Consider the following 16,873-nt stretch of genomic DNA (forward strand, 5'->3'; position numbering starts at 1 on the left):
CTACTGATATTTGTGCTGAGTACAGCATGGTGGTTCATGTTTGTAATATCAGCCCTCAGGAGACAAAAGTAGCAGAACCTGAAGTTAGATGCCAACACTGGCTACAAAGCAAGGGCAAGACTGGCCTGGGCTACCTGAGACCCTTTTTCAAAATAGCCAGTATTTTTACTGTCTAAGAAACCCAGGTTTTGTCTATGGTTTGAAAGGGTAGGGCTTTTCAAGTGCTTTGTCAATGGGTTTTTGTTGTTGTTATAATTAAGTGAAAGTAATTGAATGCATCCAAGTATGATTTTTTTGTTGTTGTTCAAAGAAAGAATCCAGAGAAAACATTATCCTCTCATTCCCTGACACACATATCCACTGTCAAAAGCACCTGGGTTATATTCTATTAAGACAACATAACCATGAGATCTAATCTCTAAAAATAAAAATTACCTCAATATACTTATAATACATATATACAAGTAGCAAGAATTTTACATATATACATATATATGTATATATGTATGTAACATATATATGTCAGGCTTCCCAGTATTACTTTATTCAAATAGTGTTCATGAAAAGAAATGACAATTTTTTATATTCCTGTTTCAGCAAAATTCACAGTTCAAATTAATGAAAAAAAGACACAAATTATTAATAAAGGCTTTTAAATATTAAATAAGAATTACAAATACAACACAGTACACAAATATCTGACAAACATATAATTGAAATTATAATACAATAAAGTTATTTTCACTGGTACTGAGATATAATTTTCATAATTAAATATTTACTATGCAATGTTAACCATACAAAAATAATCTTCCTAGTAAAAATAAGGCACATTTTTAAATATTCTATTTATAATATCTGATTCAAAGTCTGTTTTTAAAAAACTATAGTTTTTTGTGCACATAAAAATAAGCCAAGAAAGCTTCCATCCTCCTGCAGGGAGTCATCTGGATGTTACTTCATGTCAGTTCACACGAAACTAAACATTTCCATTTTTTCCATTAAATGTGATTCCAGGTACTTTTCTTCAAATTATATTGCATCTGATGAAATACCTGAAGTGAAAAAATAGTAATAACTTGGGTTTCAAAACATATGAAATATTTTAATAATTTTTAAAATTATTTATTTTCATTTTATGTACATTGTGTTTTGACTGTATGTGTGTCTGTGAGAGGGTGTTGCATCTGTTGGAACAAAAGTTAGAGACAGTTTTGAGCTGCCATATGGGAGCTGGGAATTGAACCCAGGTCCTCTCAAAGAGCAGCCAGAGCTCCTTAACCACTAAGCTATCTCTCCAGCCCTCTATTTTAATGCTTTATATTATCTCTTTCAAGAAAGCAGGCTGGTGTGCTGACAAAGAGAAGATTTTATATAGAAGGAAAATGATGATCTTCCAATACACAGCAAACAACTCAGAAAATGTTTCTAAAACATATTAAATGGAATGTTGTGATTATACCTTAAGAAGCAATCTGAGATAGAGTTGGTTCATAAGCTAAGAGTACAGGCTGCCCTTCCATGGAATCCAGCTCAACCCACAAGGAGGCTCACAGCACCAGTCCCAGGCATACACATGGGCAAAGGCTCATACATATAAAAGTAAGTAAAATCTCAAATATATAATAATCTGAAACAGACATTTACACAAAATATTACAAAAGAAATCACTGAACTTCAAAACTATTGTAGTCTGGATTTTTTGAGACAGGTCTCATATTTAAACTCTTGAATTTTAAGAAGTTCCATATGCCAGGCATGGCGGTCCATGCCTTTAATCCCAGCACTCAGGAGGCAGAGGCAGGTAGATCTCTGTGAAGAGAGTGTCAGATCTCATAGATGGCTGTGAGCCACCACGTGGTTGCTGGGAATTGAACTCATGACCTCTGGGAGAACAACCAGTGCTCTTAACCACTGAGCCATTTCTCCAGCCCCCTTCCCAATATTTTCAATTGTGATTTATTTTTGTTTGTTTTTGAGACTGGCTTTCACTATATTGTCCATGCTGGCCTTGAACTCATTCTTGCCTCTGCCTCTCAAGTGCTGGGATTATAACATACACCACGACCACCTAATTGTTCTCCTACTTGGCCAATATCCTCTCTATTTTTCAATGAGTACTATGTAAATTCATGTTTTAAAGCCTACTTTTTTTCTATTTCTTTAACCATTTACGATAGACTTGTTAATAGTTGTTCACTTGTGTATCTATGGAATGCTCTGCACAATAAAATAAGACTAAAAAACTGTTGAGGTCTTTTTAATCACTGAGGGCTGGTAAGGCTTTATCTTACTTAATGTAACTGGTTAGAGGACATTTTAAGTTAACCCAGTAAAACAACGCATTTAGAATCAAGTTTGAGCCTGAGCAAAAAATTCATTAGTAAATTCAGCCAGTGTTGTGTCGTGCTAAGATTAGCTCCCCAGCGTCTTGGCCTCATCAAGCTTTTAACTTCATTTATTTATCTTGTTTGTTTGTTTAAGTTCTTAGTTTTTGAGATAGAGTCTCACTAATAAAGGAGTGCAGGTCACCTTCAGACTCTCTTGAGTTAGTCTCTTGAGTGCCAAAATTTGGAATTTGGAATTACAGGCAATTTTTTTCCTAAGACAGACTCATAGGGCTGGTAGTACAACTCAGTGGTATAACTCTTGTCTCCTGGGTGCAAACCCTGCATTTGATACTTGCCACCATGGAGAAGGGGAAGGAAATGCAAGTAAAGGAAATAGGGAACAGAAACTCTTAGGATAAGAAAACTAAATAGAGAGATGATAGATAGATAGATAGATAGATAGATAGATAGATAGATAGATAGATAGATATGATAGATAGATAGATAAATAGATAGATGATAGATAGATAGGTAGATAGATACTCACAGCACATGTTTCCTAGGTCTGGGAGCACAGTGGACTCACAGCTAACCTCGTCAGCAATCTAGCACATCGTTTATAATCTAGAAAAGCCATGTAAAGGTAACAATACATATAGTTAATTGCTATGAATGTGAAAGAAATAATGCTATTGTTACTGATTCATGTGACAACCATAGTTTAAAATCACCTAGAACATCAGGTGTTTAACACTGATTTTGTTCTCTGATCCTCTGAAAACATAAAAACTTGACCCCTTCACTTTAGGGATGAGAAAACAGCTTCAAACACAACCTATCTCTTGGCAGCTAAGTAGTTTAGTTCCTAACACTGGCCCTTTTCCACCAAGCTATGCTGTCATCCAGTGTCTTTGCCTTGACTATTTTGGCGGGCTAATTGTGTGGGGTTTTTTTTTTCTGTTTTTGTTTTTGTCAACATGATACAGACTAAAATCATCTAAGAAGAGGAGACCTTAGTTGAGGCAGTGCCTCCATTAGACTGGCCTGTGGGGCATTTTCTTGATTACTGATTGATGTGGGAGGGCACAGCCCATGGAGGGTGATGCCACCCCTGGGAAGGTGATCCTGGGTATATAAGAAAGCTACAAGCCATGAGGAGCAAGCCAGTAAGCAGCATCCCTCCATGGTTTTGCTTCCGTTCTGGCCTTGGCTTCTACCAGTGATGAACCGTGATGCGGAAGGAGTAGCTGAAATAAAGCTTTCTTCCCCACATCACTCTTGGTCAGTGTTCTGTCACAGCAACAGAGAAGCTAGAACAAATCTAGTGTGCTCAATTTTCACTAGTCATTAACTGAAAGGATTTTTTACACACACACACACACACACACACACACACACACACACACACACACATGCACTCACGCACGCACGCACGCACACACACACTTCTCAGAAGCCGCTCACTTTAAAAGGAAATTTCGGATTTAGAAAGGAATTAGAAACAGGTGACTCAGCTACCATACATTCTCATAGCTGGGGACTTTGACTGATAGCCCTTGAGCTCTATGTTTGGAAATATTATTAGCTCCAGGAACTCAAGTATTCAAAAGAGCTCATTGCGCAATGGGCTGTCATCATTCACGAAAACCCAGCACACACTGTACAAATGACATGACTTCAAAATAACTTGGCAAGAGACATTCGCTTGCACTTGCTAGCAGCTCTCCTTTTTTTTTTTCATTTATATGAGGAAGTACTTTATTTATGCCAAGGAATTTTTTTATACCAAGGAATTTGAATAATGATAAACGGTTTCAGTCCTGACAAACATTTCGGTCTTTAAGAAAATCTGACTATTTTCAGATTTGGAAAAATTCCCAACCAGAATGTGATCTCTCATTCCTTATAGTTTCAACAGTACACACAACCCTGAGTACTGAAAGGTTATAAATAGCATCTCACGCAATGTTTAGTCTATTATGTCCCACCCACAGACAGTTGAAGCTTGAAGTTAAATGTATTTATTGTTGCATAAGTTGTTTGTTTGTTTCTTCTAAAATTTGCCCAGGCAACTTACAAGCTGGCATGGAGCAATCCCTGGTATTGTGATAAAGCCGGTGGAAGTGTTTGCTGCATTCAGCTGAAAATGTGACAGGCCCTGGAGAAAGGGAAAGAATGATTATTATAAACAGCAGCATGTTTTCCAAACAAATTGCTAGCACTCTATGGATGGAGATGGTGTAACTGTAATTTCCATCCTTCCTGCCCTTTAAAGAACTGGCCTGAGAATTCTTCCCTTTACCCAGCCTCTGTGGAAGGCTCTGAACTTTGACCTAACTTCACGCCACATTCTCAGTACCTCACATCATGGAACCTTCTGACTAGTGGAACTCCAGAGGAACTGAGAGGGGGCACTCCAGACCGAAGGAAAATCTGCAGAGAGCCAACCAAGATGGAATGACTTTCTCTTTCTTGACTTTTTTTAACTTCTTCAGAAGAAATATTTCTAGTGATGGCATTTGTTTTTAATTGAAGCAATGTGTGATCGTTAGTGTAAGAAGTATTGAAAAGGAGGAAGGCCCTTGAAACTGTACCAAAACTTTTCTCCTTCTACCTGGTCCATGGTGATCTTGCCAAAACCCAGTGCTGTCTTCCACATCTGCAGGTGCCTCTGAATGATACAACAAGCCTCTTTTAGACATTAATTTTGTTTTGTTTTGTTTTGTTTGCTTGTTTGTTTTTTGAGACAGGGTTTCTCTGTGTAAAGCCTCGGCTGTCCTGGACTCTTTGTAGACCAGGGTGGCCTCGAACTCACACAGATCCACCTGCCTCTCACCTCCAGAGCACCAGGATTACAGCAGGTGCCACCATGCCTGGCTTATACATCAATCTTCATAGTTCCATTGTCTAAGACTGCATTCTACAGAACACTTTTTTGTGTGTGTAACTGAATCATTGAAATAGCATATGCTCACCTGTGAAATGCTTTATAAATTTGTCTTTCAAGGTCAAGTCTCTTGGAAATATTTCTGAAAAGAAAAAAAAAGACTTTGTAATTTCCAGGATAGATTTCCACTACTAAAACAAAATTATAGCAGTAAACACATAGATCCAGGCAGTGTACATGCTAATCTCAAACCCCTTGCTCTGATCCTTAGCAGCCAGCAGCCAGAGTAAGTGAGCTGAGATGCTCTTGAGGTCATTCATGACACTGTCCCACTTACAAGGCTGGCCGCGTTTCCACGGAGTCTATGTTGGGTTTCCAGCATCTTCGTGGCAGCTCACAACTACTTGTAAATCCCATTTCAGGGGATCTGACATTCTCTCTTGGCCTCCTTAGGCACTAGGCATAGATGCAGTCCACACACAAATATGTAGGCAAAACATCTATACATACAGAAGTGACTAAAGTAAAAATACAGCTCTTGACGTTATAAATAAGGATGGGAGAGGTTCTGTGTAAGGAGAGAGTGTTTGCTGTTCCTCCATCTCTTCCTAATTCCCTGTAGCAAAGCTAGAGAGAGGAAAGCTCTTGCTGCCGATGAGAGTCTGCCCCACAGTGCCGGGCTGCGTGCAGGGTGAGGGGCCACATGCAGAAATCACTGGTAGGCACTGTATGTAGAATATCAAGTTCATAAATATCTTTCCCTAAAAATTCCAATTTAAAGACCGTTTCAGAGCTTGGCGTGGTGGCATATGCCTTTGGTCCTAGCACTCAAGGAGGTGGGACAGAGGTGGATGTCTGTGAGTTTGAGGCCAGCCTGGTCTACAAAGTGGTCCAGGCTACACAGAGAATCCCTGTCTTGGAGGGGGGGGGAGAGAAAGCATTTTGGTTGACTTTTAACTGTTGTGAGCATTTTCTCTTTTTAGAACAATGAGGTTTTAGCACCCAAGCTGCTAGCTAATAGTGACGTGTATTTTTTTTTCTCTTTGACATCACCTGCACTTGAAAGGAACACTTGGTGCTTTTCAATTCCTCAAGATCTCAGCTTCACCTTCTGTGGCTCCCTGGCATTATAGCTGTTCGGTGCTGTGTTCTTCTACTTTGTAAAGTTTCTCTTCGTGTCTGGTAATTTCCTCCCTTGATTTGCCATGGGATTTTGTTTGTGTCTGGAAACGCTTCAGCCTTTACATTTCTGGTGAAGCCTCTGACCCTCACTCTCCATCCATTTCTGCAGCAAAAATGCCTCTTCACTCTGCAACGTTGTACCCCGTGTTGTGTTGTGTATGGCTATCACCACACCCCGGCTGCTTCGGGGACCTGCATGAAACTAGCCATTTTCCTTTTTCTGGGACTCTTAAAGAAGCACTTGACTGGGTTTCATGACTCTGCTCCTTCTGAGTTCCCTTTGGCATCGAGCTGAGCACCTTTTTGTGGTTCACTCTGCACTTGGTTTCAGTTTGCTCTCAGCAGCCACACCTTCTTCAAGCACAGCATCTGAGTCCCCATCACTGCCCATCAAACATGGAAAGGCTGCGGGTCACTTTCTTTATGGTGACCAGCTTTTCTGCACGTTGCTTGGGTGGTTAGTGTGCTTCCTGTCTTTCAGGTCACCTAGCCTTCCCCTATTTCAGCTTCTTGTAGAAGCCTTTTCTGCCTTTCTTGAGGTTGGTAATGTTCATTCTTGGTATTATCCATCGATTCTCTGGGTCACTCTTCATTGATTTGAACTACCCTGAACATCATTTTGGCCTCAGCTGCTTGTAATCTGAGAGCGACAGCTTGTTTACTAGTGACGGTGTCTTTTTTAAAGTACCAGGCATTAACCCATTTGTGCAGACTATTCGGACATCTCTTGGTTCTTTGTCTAGAAACGGTATCTCTTCATGTTTCAGTGTGGACCCCTCTCCCCAGCTTCTCTCCATTTGCTTCCAACTTCCTGCTTCCATTGACTCCTTCTGTGATGCCTCTAGGCCTACATGGTTTTGTACAGCAACTCAATCTCTTTTAAGTAGTTCATCGTTTTCCTCACCTTTTTTCCAATGAGTCCTAAAAGCTCTAGAGCAAGCATCATCCTCCTTTCACATAAGGTAGCCTATTAATTGATGGAAGGCCTCTTTATAAAACCAAGAGAACAGTAAACAGAGAAGACACACAGGATTCACTCCCATGAGAATTAGGGGCTGTGGACTGGTCTTCACACAGCAATACCACACCCTGCACCACTCTGCTAGGACCAGCACCGATAGGGTTCTGGGGCATCCCTGGGCTTTTGTGTCATGCCAGGTGGCTACATGGGTTGCCTGGGGCCTCCAGTGAGATCTGGGCCACAACAAAAAACACAGAATACCCCTCCTAGGCTTTAGAAGTGAATACTGGGTGATGGTTGTGCGGGCTCTCTCTGGCTTAGAGGTGCACATTACTGAATCTGGCTTTTGATGGATGCTGAGCATTGAAATTGAGTTTCTCCTCATGCTTGCACCTGCTGAGCTGTCTCTCCAGTGACTACTTCTGTAATTTTCCCACCTAATACTCTCTTTAAATTTTTTCATTTTGTTATTGTATGTGTATGGATGCTATCTCTGTGTGTATGTCTGTGTCCCATGTTCATACAGTGGCCTCAGACACCAGAAGAGGCCACTAGATCACCTGGGCCTGGAGTCTGAGACAATTGGGAATCACCATGTGGGTGGTAGGAATCAATCCTATGTCCCCTTGAAGAGCAGCCAATGCCTTAACTGCTGAGACACATCTTCAGCCTCCATGAAATACTTTCAAAACATGAGTGGCCTTGGGTAGCCAAACACTTTTACTAAGGATAAAGCCAAGGCTACTGTATCTCACACCCACAGTGCCTCAGGTTGCCGCAGAGTCCGGAGGGAAGCATCACCTGCCTATCTGTCTCCTGCTGGCAACAGACACCTTAGAAATCTGCAGCTACCCAGTCGAGCGTTTACTTACAGCCACACAAATGAAAAACAAAGGGGAAAAGGAGTGATTAAAATGGAATTTTAGGGCTAGCAAGATGGCTTAGTTGGTAAAGGTGCTTGCTGGCAAACCGTGGAACCCACATGGTGGAACTGACAGCTACAAGTTGTTCTCTGGCCTCCGTACATGTACCCCAGCAAGTGCACACACACACACACACACACACACACACACACACACACACACACACACACACACACACGTACATATGAATAAGTAAATCTAATCCAAAAAATGTAAAAGAATTTAAAACATGTACCTCCCCTAGGTAATCTTTGATTAAAAGGTAAGACTCTGGAAGAAAAAAAGCAACGCTGGTGATTCTACCAACTTCCTGTGTGGGATTTCTCAACTCTGCAGTGGGATAAATGGGTCCTTCAAACAGACAACTGCTACTGCCAGGAGCACTGTGAATGGGGAGAAACCCATCCATGCAGGTGAGCTCTGGCCGGTCATAATGAGTGTTTATGATCAGAGCATCTGACTACTGCGCCCAGCAGACAGCAGACATCTGGTTCTAGCACCTGCCAAATACAAAAGTGGAGCAAAATCATATGTATCCTTTCCACCTTGAACTCTTCCCACACTAGCAGGTTTCAGTGAAACAAATAAGTCTAAGGCAATTCTACAAATCAAATATTAGCACATGTTAAAACTGAAGGGGGTAGACATGCTCGTTTGGCTATGGTGATCATTTTCTTATGTAGATGTATAGTAAAGTCAGGTTATGAAGCTTAATTACGTTTAATAGAACTGTTTTAAGAAAGAACCCACATAACCAGTCATGGTGGCATGTGCCAGTAAAGCCTGGCACTCAGGGGCTGAAGCAATGGAACAGGAGCTTAAGGTCAGCCTGGACTATAATAGCAAGACTCTGTCTAAAACAAATGAACTATACATTCTATTTCAGTAATATGCAAAGTAGCAAAAATATTTTCGTTATTTCATTTGGAAAAAAAAATGTCCATCACCAGTTCTTGAAGTATGACTAATAGGCCAGAGAGAATCCTTACAGACTTCCAATAAAACGAATCTGGATTGCCCAAATGGAACTCCACTATAATGCAAGGGCAACAGGCTCCAAATACACCTAGGGGTTTCTTGGTATTTTTACAAATATAACTATGGGCATGTTTAGCTATTTTTTAAACACAGAGATATATCAAAAAGGAAGAGAGCTGTGATACTGGGAAGTATGTACTGGCTCTTCAGCCATGCTTCCCAATATACAGTTCTAGAACTCTCCAAGATGACCCTGTCTTTGCATGCTAATGATTTGACTGTGGACTAGAAACTTTTAGAGTGCTTCACGACCGGAAACAGTCACCAGAAACAAGAAGACAAGGTAGAGAGCTGGTCCCGGGGAAGGGAGGGGGCTAAAGGTTCAGTCAATACTACCTATGTAATGAAACCTCCAGAAAATCCACAAGATGGTGGGATTTTTAGAGCTTCCAGGTTTCTTTGCACATGAAGAGCAGTGGAATAACTTCCACTCAGAGACCATGGAGGTCAGTGACTTCCCCAGCCTCTTCTTCCTCCTCCTCATCCTCTCTTCCTCCTCCTCTCCTCATCCTCCTCCACCTCCTTCTCCTTCTAGGCTTTTCAAGGTATGGTTTCTCTGTGTAATAGTCCTGGTTGTCCTCAACTCACTTTGTAGACCGGGCTGGCCTCGAACTCACAGAGATCCACCTGTCTCTGCCTCCTGAGTGCTAAAACTAAAAGCATGTGCCACCATACCTAGCCAGCCATCATTTTAAATATAAATTTTATTAATTTATTCATATTACATCTCAATTTTTATCCCATCCCTTGTATCCTCCCATTCCTCCCTCCCTCCCTCCCATTTTTTCCTTACTCCCCTCCTCTATGACTGTGACTGAAGGGGACCTCCTCCTCCTGTATATGCCCATAGGGTATCCAGCCATCATTTTTAAAATACTTTTTTTTTTTATGAACAAAGAGTAAAGCATTTCCCTAAGTTCTGTTAGTTGGTCTAGCAAATTAAACCAGTTTGTAGCTGGCTGTCAAGAAAATCAGACTGGAGTTAGCACTTGTGCAAAGCCGTTGAAGTGGAGCCAGGGGGCCATGGTCAATCACGTCTCACACAGGTGCATGCCTGAACTTTAGAACTAGGCTGCAGATGTGGTGCCTTCCAGGCCCCATGCAAAGTGCATCACACACACACACACACACACACACACACACACACACACACACACACCGCACACATGCATGGAGCCGAACCGGTTTCCAGAAATGGGTAATCCCTGACTTTGTACCATGGCTCCTTTCCCCCTGGACCAGTTGCTTTCTTATGACGTAGCTTCTCTTCTGCCAGCACAGGCCATAATGCCTAAGAGATGACCATTTGAAGTTAAATAATTACAATAGTTTGTAAAAGCTTGGAGCACATTTCCCAAATGTCTTAGTTTTGTATTCTTCCCTTCTGCAATCCTAAGAAGCCCTAAATGAATTTAATTTTCTTTACTGGTGAGTAGGTTGACTTCACTCACATTCAACAGTCAGGACTGTCAGGGGCTTAGAACTGAGCGTAGGCATGAAGTGGCATGGCTCTTGGAGTTGGACCCTGTCCTCACATGGAGAGCATCAGGACTGATCTAGATTCGAGTGCAGCAGCTGGTGTCCACTGCAGAGTAGACCGTGCTGCTTGTGGGGGAGAAAACCCTATGCCTTTTAATGTCACAGAAGTCTTGCATTTTGCTTGCTGGGGCAGAAGAGTGTAGGAAAGCAGTTTCTGTTTTATCACAGAATCCAAAATGTGCAGACAGAATGCCATCAGGCAAAAGTAAGAGAACTGCGTTCGAAGACACAGCAGAACCGGTGGGCGGTTGGAGAAGGAGAAGCTTCTATCTGCACAGAGTCAGCACTGAACCATGGAAAGAGAAACAGTCACAAAGGACAGGAACGTCCTGGAGAGGGAACGGAATCTGTCTTCAGTCACCCTAAATGTTTAAGTGAAGAGTACATCCATCAGGCTCCCTCGAGCCTCTTTTCCCTGCCTGAGTGCCCGCAGGGCAGGGGATCTGTCTGATTCCTAGTTCCTTGTTGCCTTTGAGAGGACTTAGGACTTCTTGGAAAAGCCAGTGCAGATTTATACCTAGAGAGGGGCCACATCCCACATGACTTAATAAAGAATATCATTTGCAACGGTTTAAAATAACCTCCCTAATGGGAGCTTCGGTTTCTTTTGAGGCTCCACCATCAGCATGGTCTTACATTTACACAACGACTCTGAGATGCTGGCTTTAGAAACTCTATAGAAGTAATCCAAGTATGCACAGCTCACAAGGGGGAAAATCATAAAGTCGAAAGTTTCCTTTTATACTTGTCTCCCCATATTTCGTGACAATTTCCTCCCGATCTCAAAATCCTAGCCCATCACAGCCCATTTTCAGCTTTCCAGTCTTGTCCACTTGTCAATGCACGAGTGCCTAGAACCCCCTTTGCATGGCACAGTTTGGGGTAGGGAGCCATTTGTGTTCCTTTCTAGTACCGTGATGATGAACAAACGAGCTGGTATCAGAGGTCAGGGAGAAATGCGATGGAAACACACACATTTGAATTCTTACCCAAATCAGAGAGAATCAGGGCCCAGTAAGGGGTAGGGAGACAGTCTAAAAGATCACTTCCTGCAACACAAGGGCTCGGACATAGGGAAGAGAAAGGACGGAACAATAGGATCTAGGCATGGGAGGCGCCCGTTGTTAGCAGAACTGAGCTGAAGAATGAGAGTCAAAAACACAACTGAAAGTCTGTCCACATGACCTTAAACATTGTCAATGGCCAACTCACTTGGAAGATACATTCACTAAGGGCAGGCACGCTATAGGCAGGAAGGGAATGCCACAGTGGTTGATCACCAGTGTTCCTGGGAGCCGAACAATTCCCCCTGGCCCCTCTCCGAGCAAACAGCAGTTATAGAGAGGGAATCCTGGCAGGCAACTCTTGTCCCAGGCTTTGTATTTACTGTCCCTTCTGCCTAGGAATGCCAACCCCCCCTCCACCACCACCACTACCCCCCCTCCAGCCTTGGCTTAGGAAAGGAAGCTGACTAACATACTGAAAAAGGAGGATGTACAGCTCCATGTCATAATACTGTGAAATGCATAGTTGGCCTTCCTGGCGTACAAATCATAAACTCCTTGCGATCTTGGAAATGATACTATGTTAAGAAGTTGGGTGAAAGCCTGGCAGTGGTGGATCACATTTTTAATCCCAGCACTCGGAAGGCAGAGGCAGATGGATCTCTGTGAGTTTGAGGCCAGCCTGGTCTACAGAGTGAGTTCCAGGACAGCCAAGGCTGTTACACAGAGAACAGCCTATTCCCTGTTTCAAAAAACAACAAAAGACTGAGGGCTGGCAGTTCCAAGATAAGTCTGGTGGGTTAGCTGACCACCATAAGTAATGAAGCCACCACAAAAACTCAAAAGCACCAAGTTCAGAAGTTCTGAATAGCTAAATATACAGATTCCTGGGGCGGGGGGAGTGGGGTATTTGCTCAGCATACCCTTTCCCCTCTACCCCTTCCTATGCATATCCTCACCGGTATCCTTTAGGGTACCATTTGTGACCCTCTGCAACAAACTGGTGAAAATCCAAGGAGAGAGTATGAGAATCTTGTTTCTTAGCCAGAGGTTCAGATAAAACCACCTGGGGGCTACAGTTGGCACTGGAAGGAGTGACAGTTTTAGAGACAATCCTCAACTTGTGGGGTCTGAAGCTCATCTTCAGGAATTATCTACCAAGTGCCAGAACTAAGGCAAACTAGAACCCCAGCCCGAGTTCACTGCAGAACTGCTGCTGCTGCTGCTGCTGCTGCTGCTGCTGCTGCTGCTGCGGTGTGCAGGGAAATCTGCCACAGTGCAGGGCCAGAGACGACCTGTGTGGTCACAGCACAGGAGGAGAAACCCTAGCTGAGTTAGTTTTTTCCACTTTCATGTGCAGCAAAGATTCCAGAACTTAAGCCAGAAAACTCAGGAAGGGTGAGAGGAAAAAAAAAAAAAAGGAAAAAGGAAAAGTGAAGTGTGGAGCACAAGAGATTTCCGCTAACCCTCACATCACAACCCAGTGGAGTTCTAGGGCATTCTAAACCACCCCTGGGCTTGGTCCACAGCCTGGGTGATGGTGCAGGATCTGCTTCAGCATCACAACGAGAATTTCAGGCTCTTCTACAGGGATGTCAGTTCTTGGCCTCTGGGACCTGCGAGATGGTTCCTCCTGGATGAGTCATGACCTCTGCCACTCCTCTGAGAACAGCCAGACAAGAACTTGTCTTCTCTGTATCCACGTCCCTATTTGTCCCAGATCCATGTCAAGCGGTCCATTCACAGATAGCCTCAGATGTCACCAGCCACCCTTTCTCTCTCCGTAGAAACAAAATACAGCAATCAAAAGATGAAGCCACCTCAAATAGCTGTAGAAAGCAGTGGACTTTGAGGATAAGCCATAGCTTATTTTCTTCCGGGCTACATTGTTTTTAAGACTTCTCTGTCATTTGGGAGAGGGAGTATTGTGGGTTGGACCTAGGACCTCACACATGTTAGCAGAGTGTTCCCCCACTGAGCTACAGCCCCCAATTCCCTTCACTGTCTTTAACCAGAGAAAACATGATAAACTTAAATAAAGCAGGTGATGTTCATGTGTTACCATAAATGATTTTGCAATCTGAGATTTTCTCATATTCCTTTTGTATTCCAAAGTGACACTAGATCCTGAGATAAATAATTGTGTTAGGAATAATTTTTAAGTCAGTGTGTATAGCCAATATGGTAGCATCAAGGTACTCCCCCCCCCTACTGTGGTGAATGCCCTTCCTCCCTCGTCTGGAGGGTTTTCAGATAAATAGGCTTGGTCTAGACCCCCATATTAACCTTCCATGCCTTCCCATCCCTTTCCTCTGCTTCTCCCTCTCCCTGAGATGTTCTGTGATGGGCAGAAACACTTGGCTTCCTCCCTCCCTTCCTTGTTCATCTCTGATAGGTATCACAGGAAGGTAAGTTCTCAGGGAGCAGAAGTTATGGAGTGACTAAGTATATATTTCTGCCATAGCTGTAAATACAGGTATGGTTCGCCTTTTACCCCAGCACTTGGGAGGCCGAGGCAGGAAGATTTCTTTAAACTCATGGCCAGCCTGAACTATAGAGTGAGTTCCAAATAGCCTGAACTAGAGAATAAAGCTATTGGAAAAAGGAGGAGGAGGAGGAGGAGAAGAAGAGAAAGAAATCCTTCCATGTTTATTTTTTAAAGATTTATTTTATATGAGTTCTTTGTATTCATGCATGTATGTATGTGTACTACCTGTGTGTCTGTGTCCACAGAGACCAGAAGAGGATGTCAGATTCTCTCTGGAACTGAAGTTACAGACAGTTATAAGCTACCATATGGGTTCTGGGAACTGAACCAGGATCCTCTGCAAGAACAAGTCGTCTTAACCACTGAACCCTCTCTCCAGTGCCCCGTGTTTTCTTAATGGTGAAGCCTGAGCTACTTTTGGTGGTATACACCTATAACTCTAAGGGTGAGCCAGCAGGGTGAGAAGTCCAAGGCTACAAAGTGAGACCCTGCTTCAGATAAAAGAGGATAAAGAAAGAATGAAGGGAGGGAGAAGGAAGGAAGAAAATAAGGCTCAAGAGAGAGAGAGGAAGGAAGGAAGGAAGGAAGGGAGGGAGGGAGGGAGGGAGGGAGGGAGGGAGGGAGTGAAGTATGAGGCAGAAGAGCCCGTGGCTGCAGTAACATAACTGACCCCAGTCACCCCCTTGCATTGTCTTCTCAGCTGAGTCACCCCTTTGTTTTGTCTTCTCAGCGGATTCAGTGCAGGCTAGGGAAATAGGCCATTTGCTCCAGGCTCCACCTTGGTCTGTGACTACAGGCTTAGGCAAAGACACCCAAAGTGGTTTCTCTCTTCTTTACCACCCTGTTCCCTGCCATCACCTTGCACATTCTCCCCAGCAGCCCTCTACACCTCCTGTTCCCCCAAGTTTTCTCCCTCTCCGTGTCATGCACACATCTCTGTGTGTAGGTGTCTCAGGGTACTGAATCCTTAATCTTGCTAGCAGGAACGTCCAGAGCTGGCATGGGAAGAGATGGCAGCAGTTAGGGCCCTTCTAACTAACACAGGGGGGGTGGGGGGGAAGCCAGCACCAGCCATGGCAGCTTACTGAAATTCATAAGCCAGTCACCCATTCCTTGGGGCCAGCTTGAAAGCGAAAGAAAGGGTCATTCCAGAGTGTTCAGATGTCTGAGGACAGCCACGTTAGTTAAACTCCAGAAGACCTAGAACTGAAGTATTGACAAATGTATAGGTTGTCTCTCATCCTGCTGGTTGAAGCTGCAACCAAAGTCTTCTCACTGTTTGGTTAATTTATTTCCAAAAGACTCCCCACAGTTAGGAAGGGTCCTATAAAGCTGATGACTATTATTATTATGATGGTGATGATGATTATTATTATTGACAGCTGGTTTTTGCTATTGAAGTCTCTCAGTTGAGGCAAATATAGAAAGCCGGTTACATTCTTTCCAGGGAAGATTTCCGACGATCAACAGGTGTCCACCCTCTGCTGTGCCTAATTCAGCCTTCCCAATGTGAGCTTGCCCAGCTGTAAGAGTGATCAGGCTCAGGAAAGGACAGGTGAGGGGGCGGGCAGGGCTTACCGGCATTCCTGGAGACTCTGCGAGCCAGGAGAGTCCCTGTCACCGGGAGGAAAAGTTGTGGCTTGAGTTCGGTGGCGCGCGCTGCCCTACGTCCCCGGGGTCGCCCCTGGATCCCAAGCGGGGACAGAACCAGCGCCAGCAGCAGCAGTGCGGGCAGCCTGGCGCTGGGCTTAGAGGGCCGCATGGCCTCCGGCGGCGTCTTGAGCGAGGAGCCGCAGGCTAGTTTGGCAGTGGGACTTGGAGGCGTGAGTGGCTAGGTCTATGCGCTCTGGGGCGCGGGGCGGGGACCGGAGGCGGGGCAGCGCTGGGGACTGGGCAACCAGGGACAAGGGAGAGTCAGGGCACGGGACCCTGGGCAGCACTCTCCACCTCCCTTGGGACCCTTTCCTCCTCTCTAGGGTGTGGGGCCCTAGAGGGCGCCAAGTCGGGCGGGGTCTCCTGGGCTCCATCCCATGGTTTAGATCGTCTATAGGTCATGGCCTCCATTGGCTCATGGGATCCAAAGAACCAGCGACTTCTAGTTCTGGACGCAAGAAAGCATGATGGAGTCTCTCTCTGCTGACAGAGAACAAGTGCAGAGCGTTTTTTGGCTAGGAGCCCCCCAGCATCATAGGGCTGGCTAGGAGGGCGCACCCCGGGTCCCTGAGTCTAGAGTTTCCATCTGTCCAGCAGGAGGAAGAGCTGGAGTGCCCCCCCCCCAGGAGGTCTAAAGATTTGCATTTGTGACAACAGAAGCCAAGAGTCCCCACAACAGGGCACACCTGGGTGCCTCTGGACAGGTGACCAGAGACACATATGGCTGGAAATTTTATGTTATGGGACTCTTAAGTCACAAAGTTTTGTCGGTGTTAATGTCAGGAATTGGGTTGGGGACGGGGGATGGTGCATTCCTTTAAAATGGGAGTTTTCGATGAAGCGGTACTCTGTCAGTTATGGTTTGAGC

The 16,873-nt window shown here is 44.2% G+C and overlaps 1 protein-coding gene across 1 annotated transcript; it reads right to left on the reverse strand.

Moving 5' to 3' along the window:
• Nucleotides 1-687: 687 nt before the first annotated feature.
• ALKAL1 (ALK and LTK ligand 1) lies at nucleotides 688-16,172 on the reverse strand. The gene is made up of 5 exons (XM_084784788.1): nucleotides 15,931-16,172; nucleotides 5,306-5,359; nucleotides 4,408-4,488; nucleotides 2,878-2,954; nucleotides 688-1,055 (listed from the first exon to the last, which is right to left on the reverse strand). The coding sequence occupies exons 1-4, from the start codon at nucleotides 16,112-16,114 to the stop codon at nucleotides 2,890-2,892; spliced, it is 384 nt and encodes a 127-aa protein (XP_084640914.1). The 5' UTR covers nucleotides 16,115-16,172; the 3' UTR covers nucleotides 688-1,055; nucleotides 2,878-2,889.
• Between the last annotated feature and the right edge of the window lie 701 nt (nucleotides 16,173-16,873).

The sequence above is a fragment of the Acomys minous genome (assembly GCF_964271855.1).
Source record: "Acomys minous genome assembly, chromosome: 1".
Lineage (NCBI taxonomy): Eukaryota > Metazoa > Chordata > Mammalia > Rodentia > Muridae > Acomys > Acomys minous.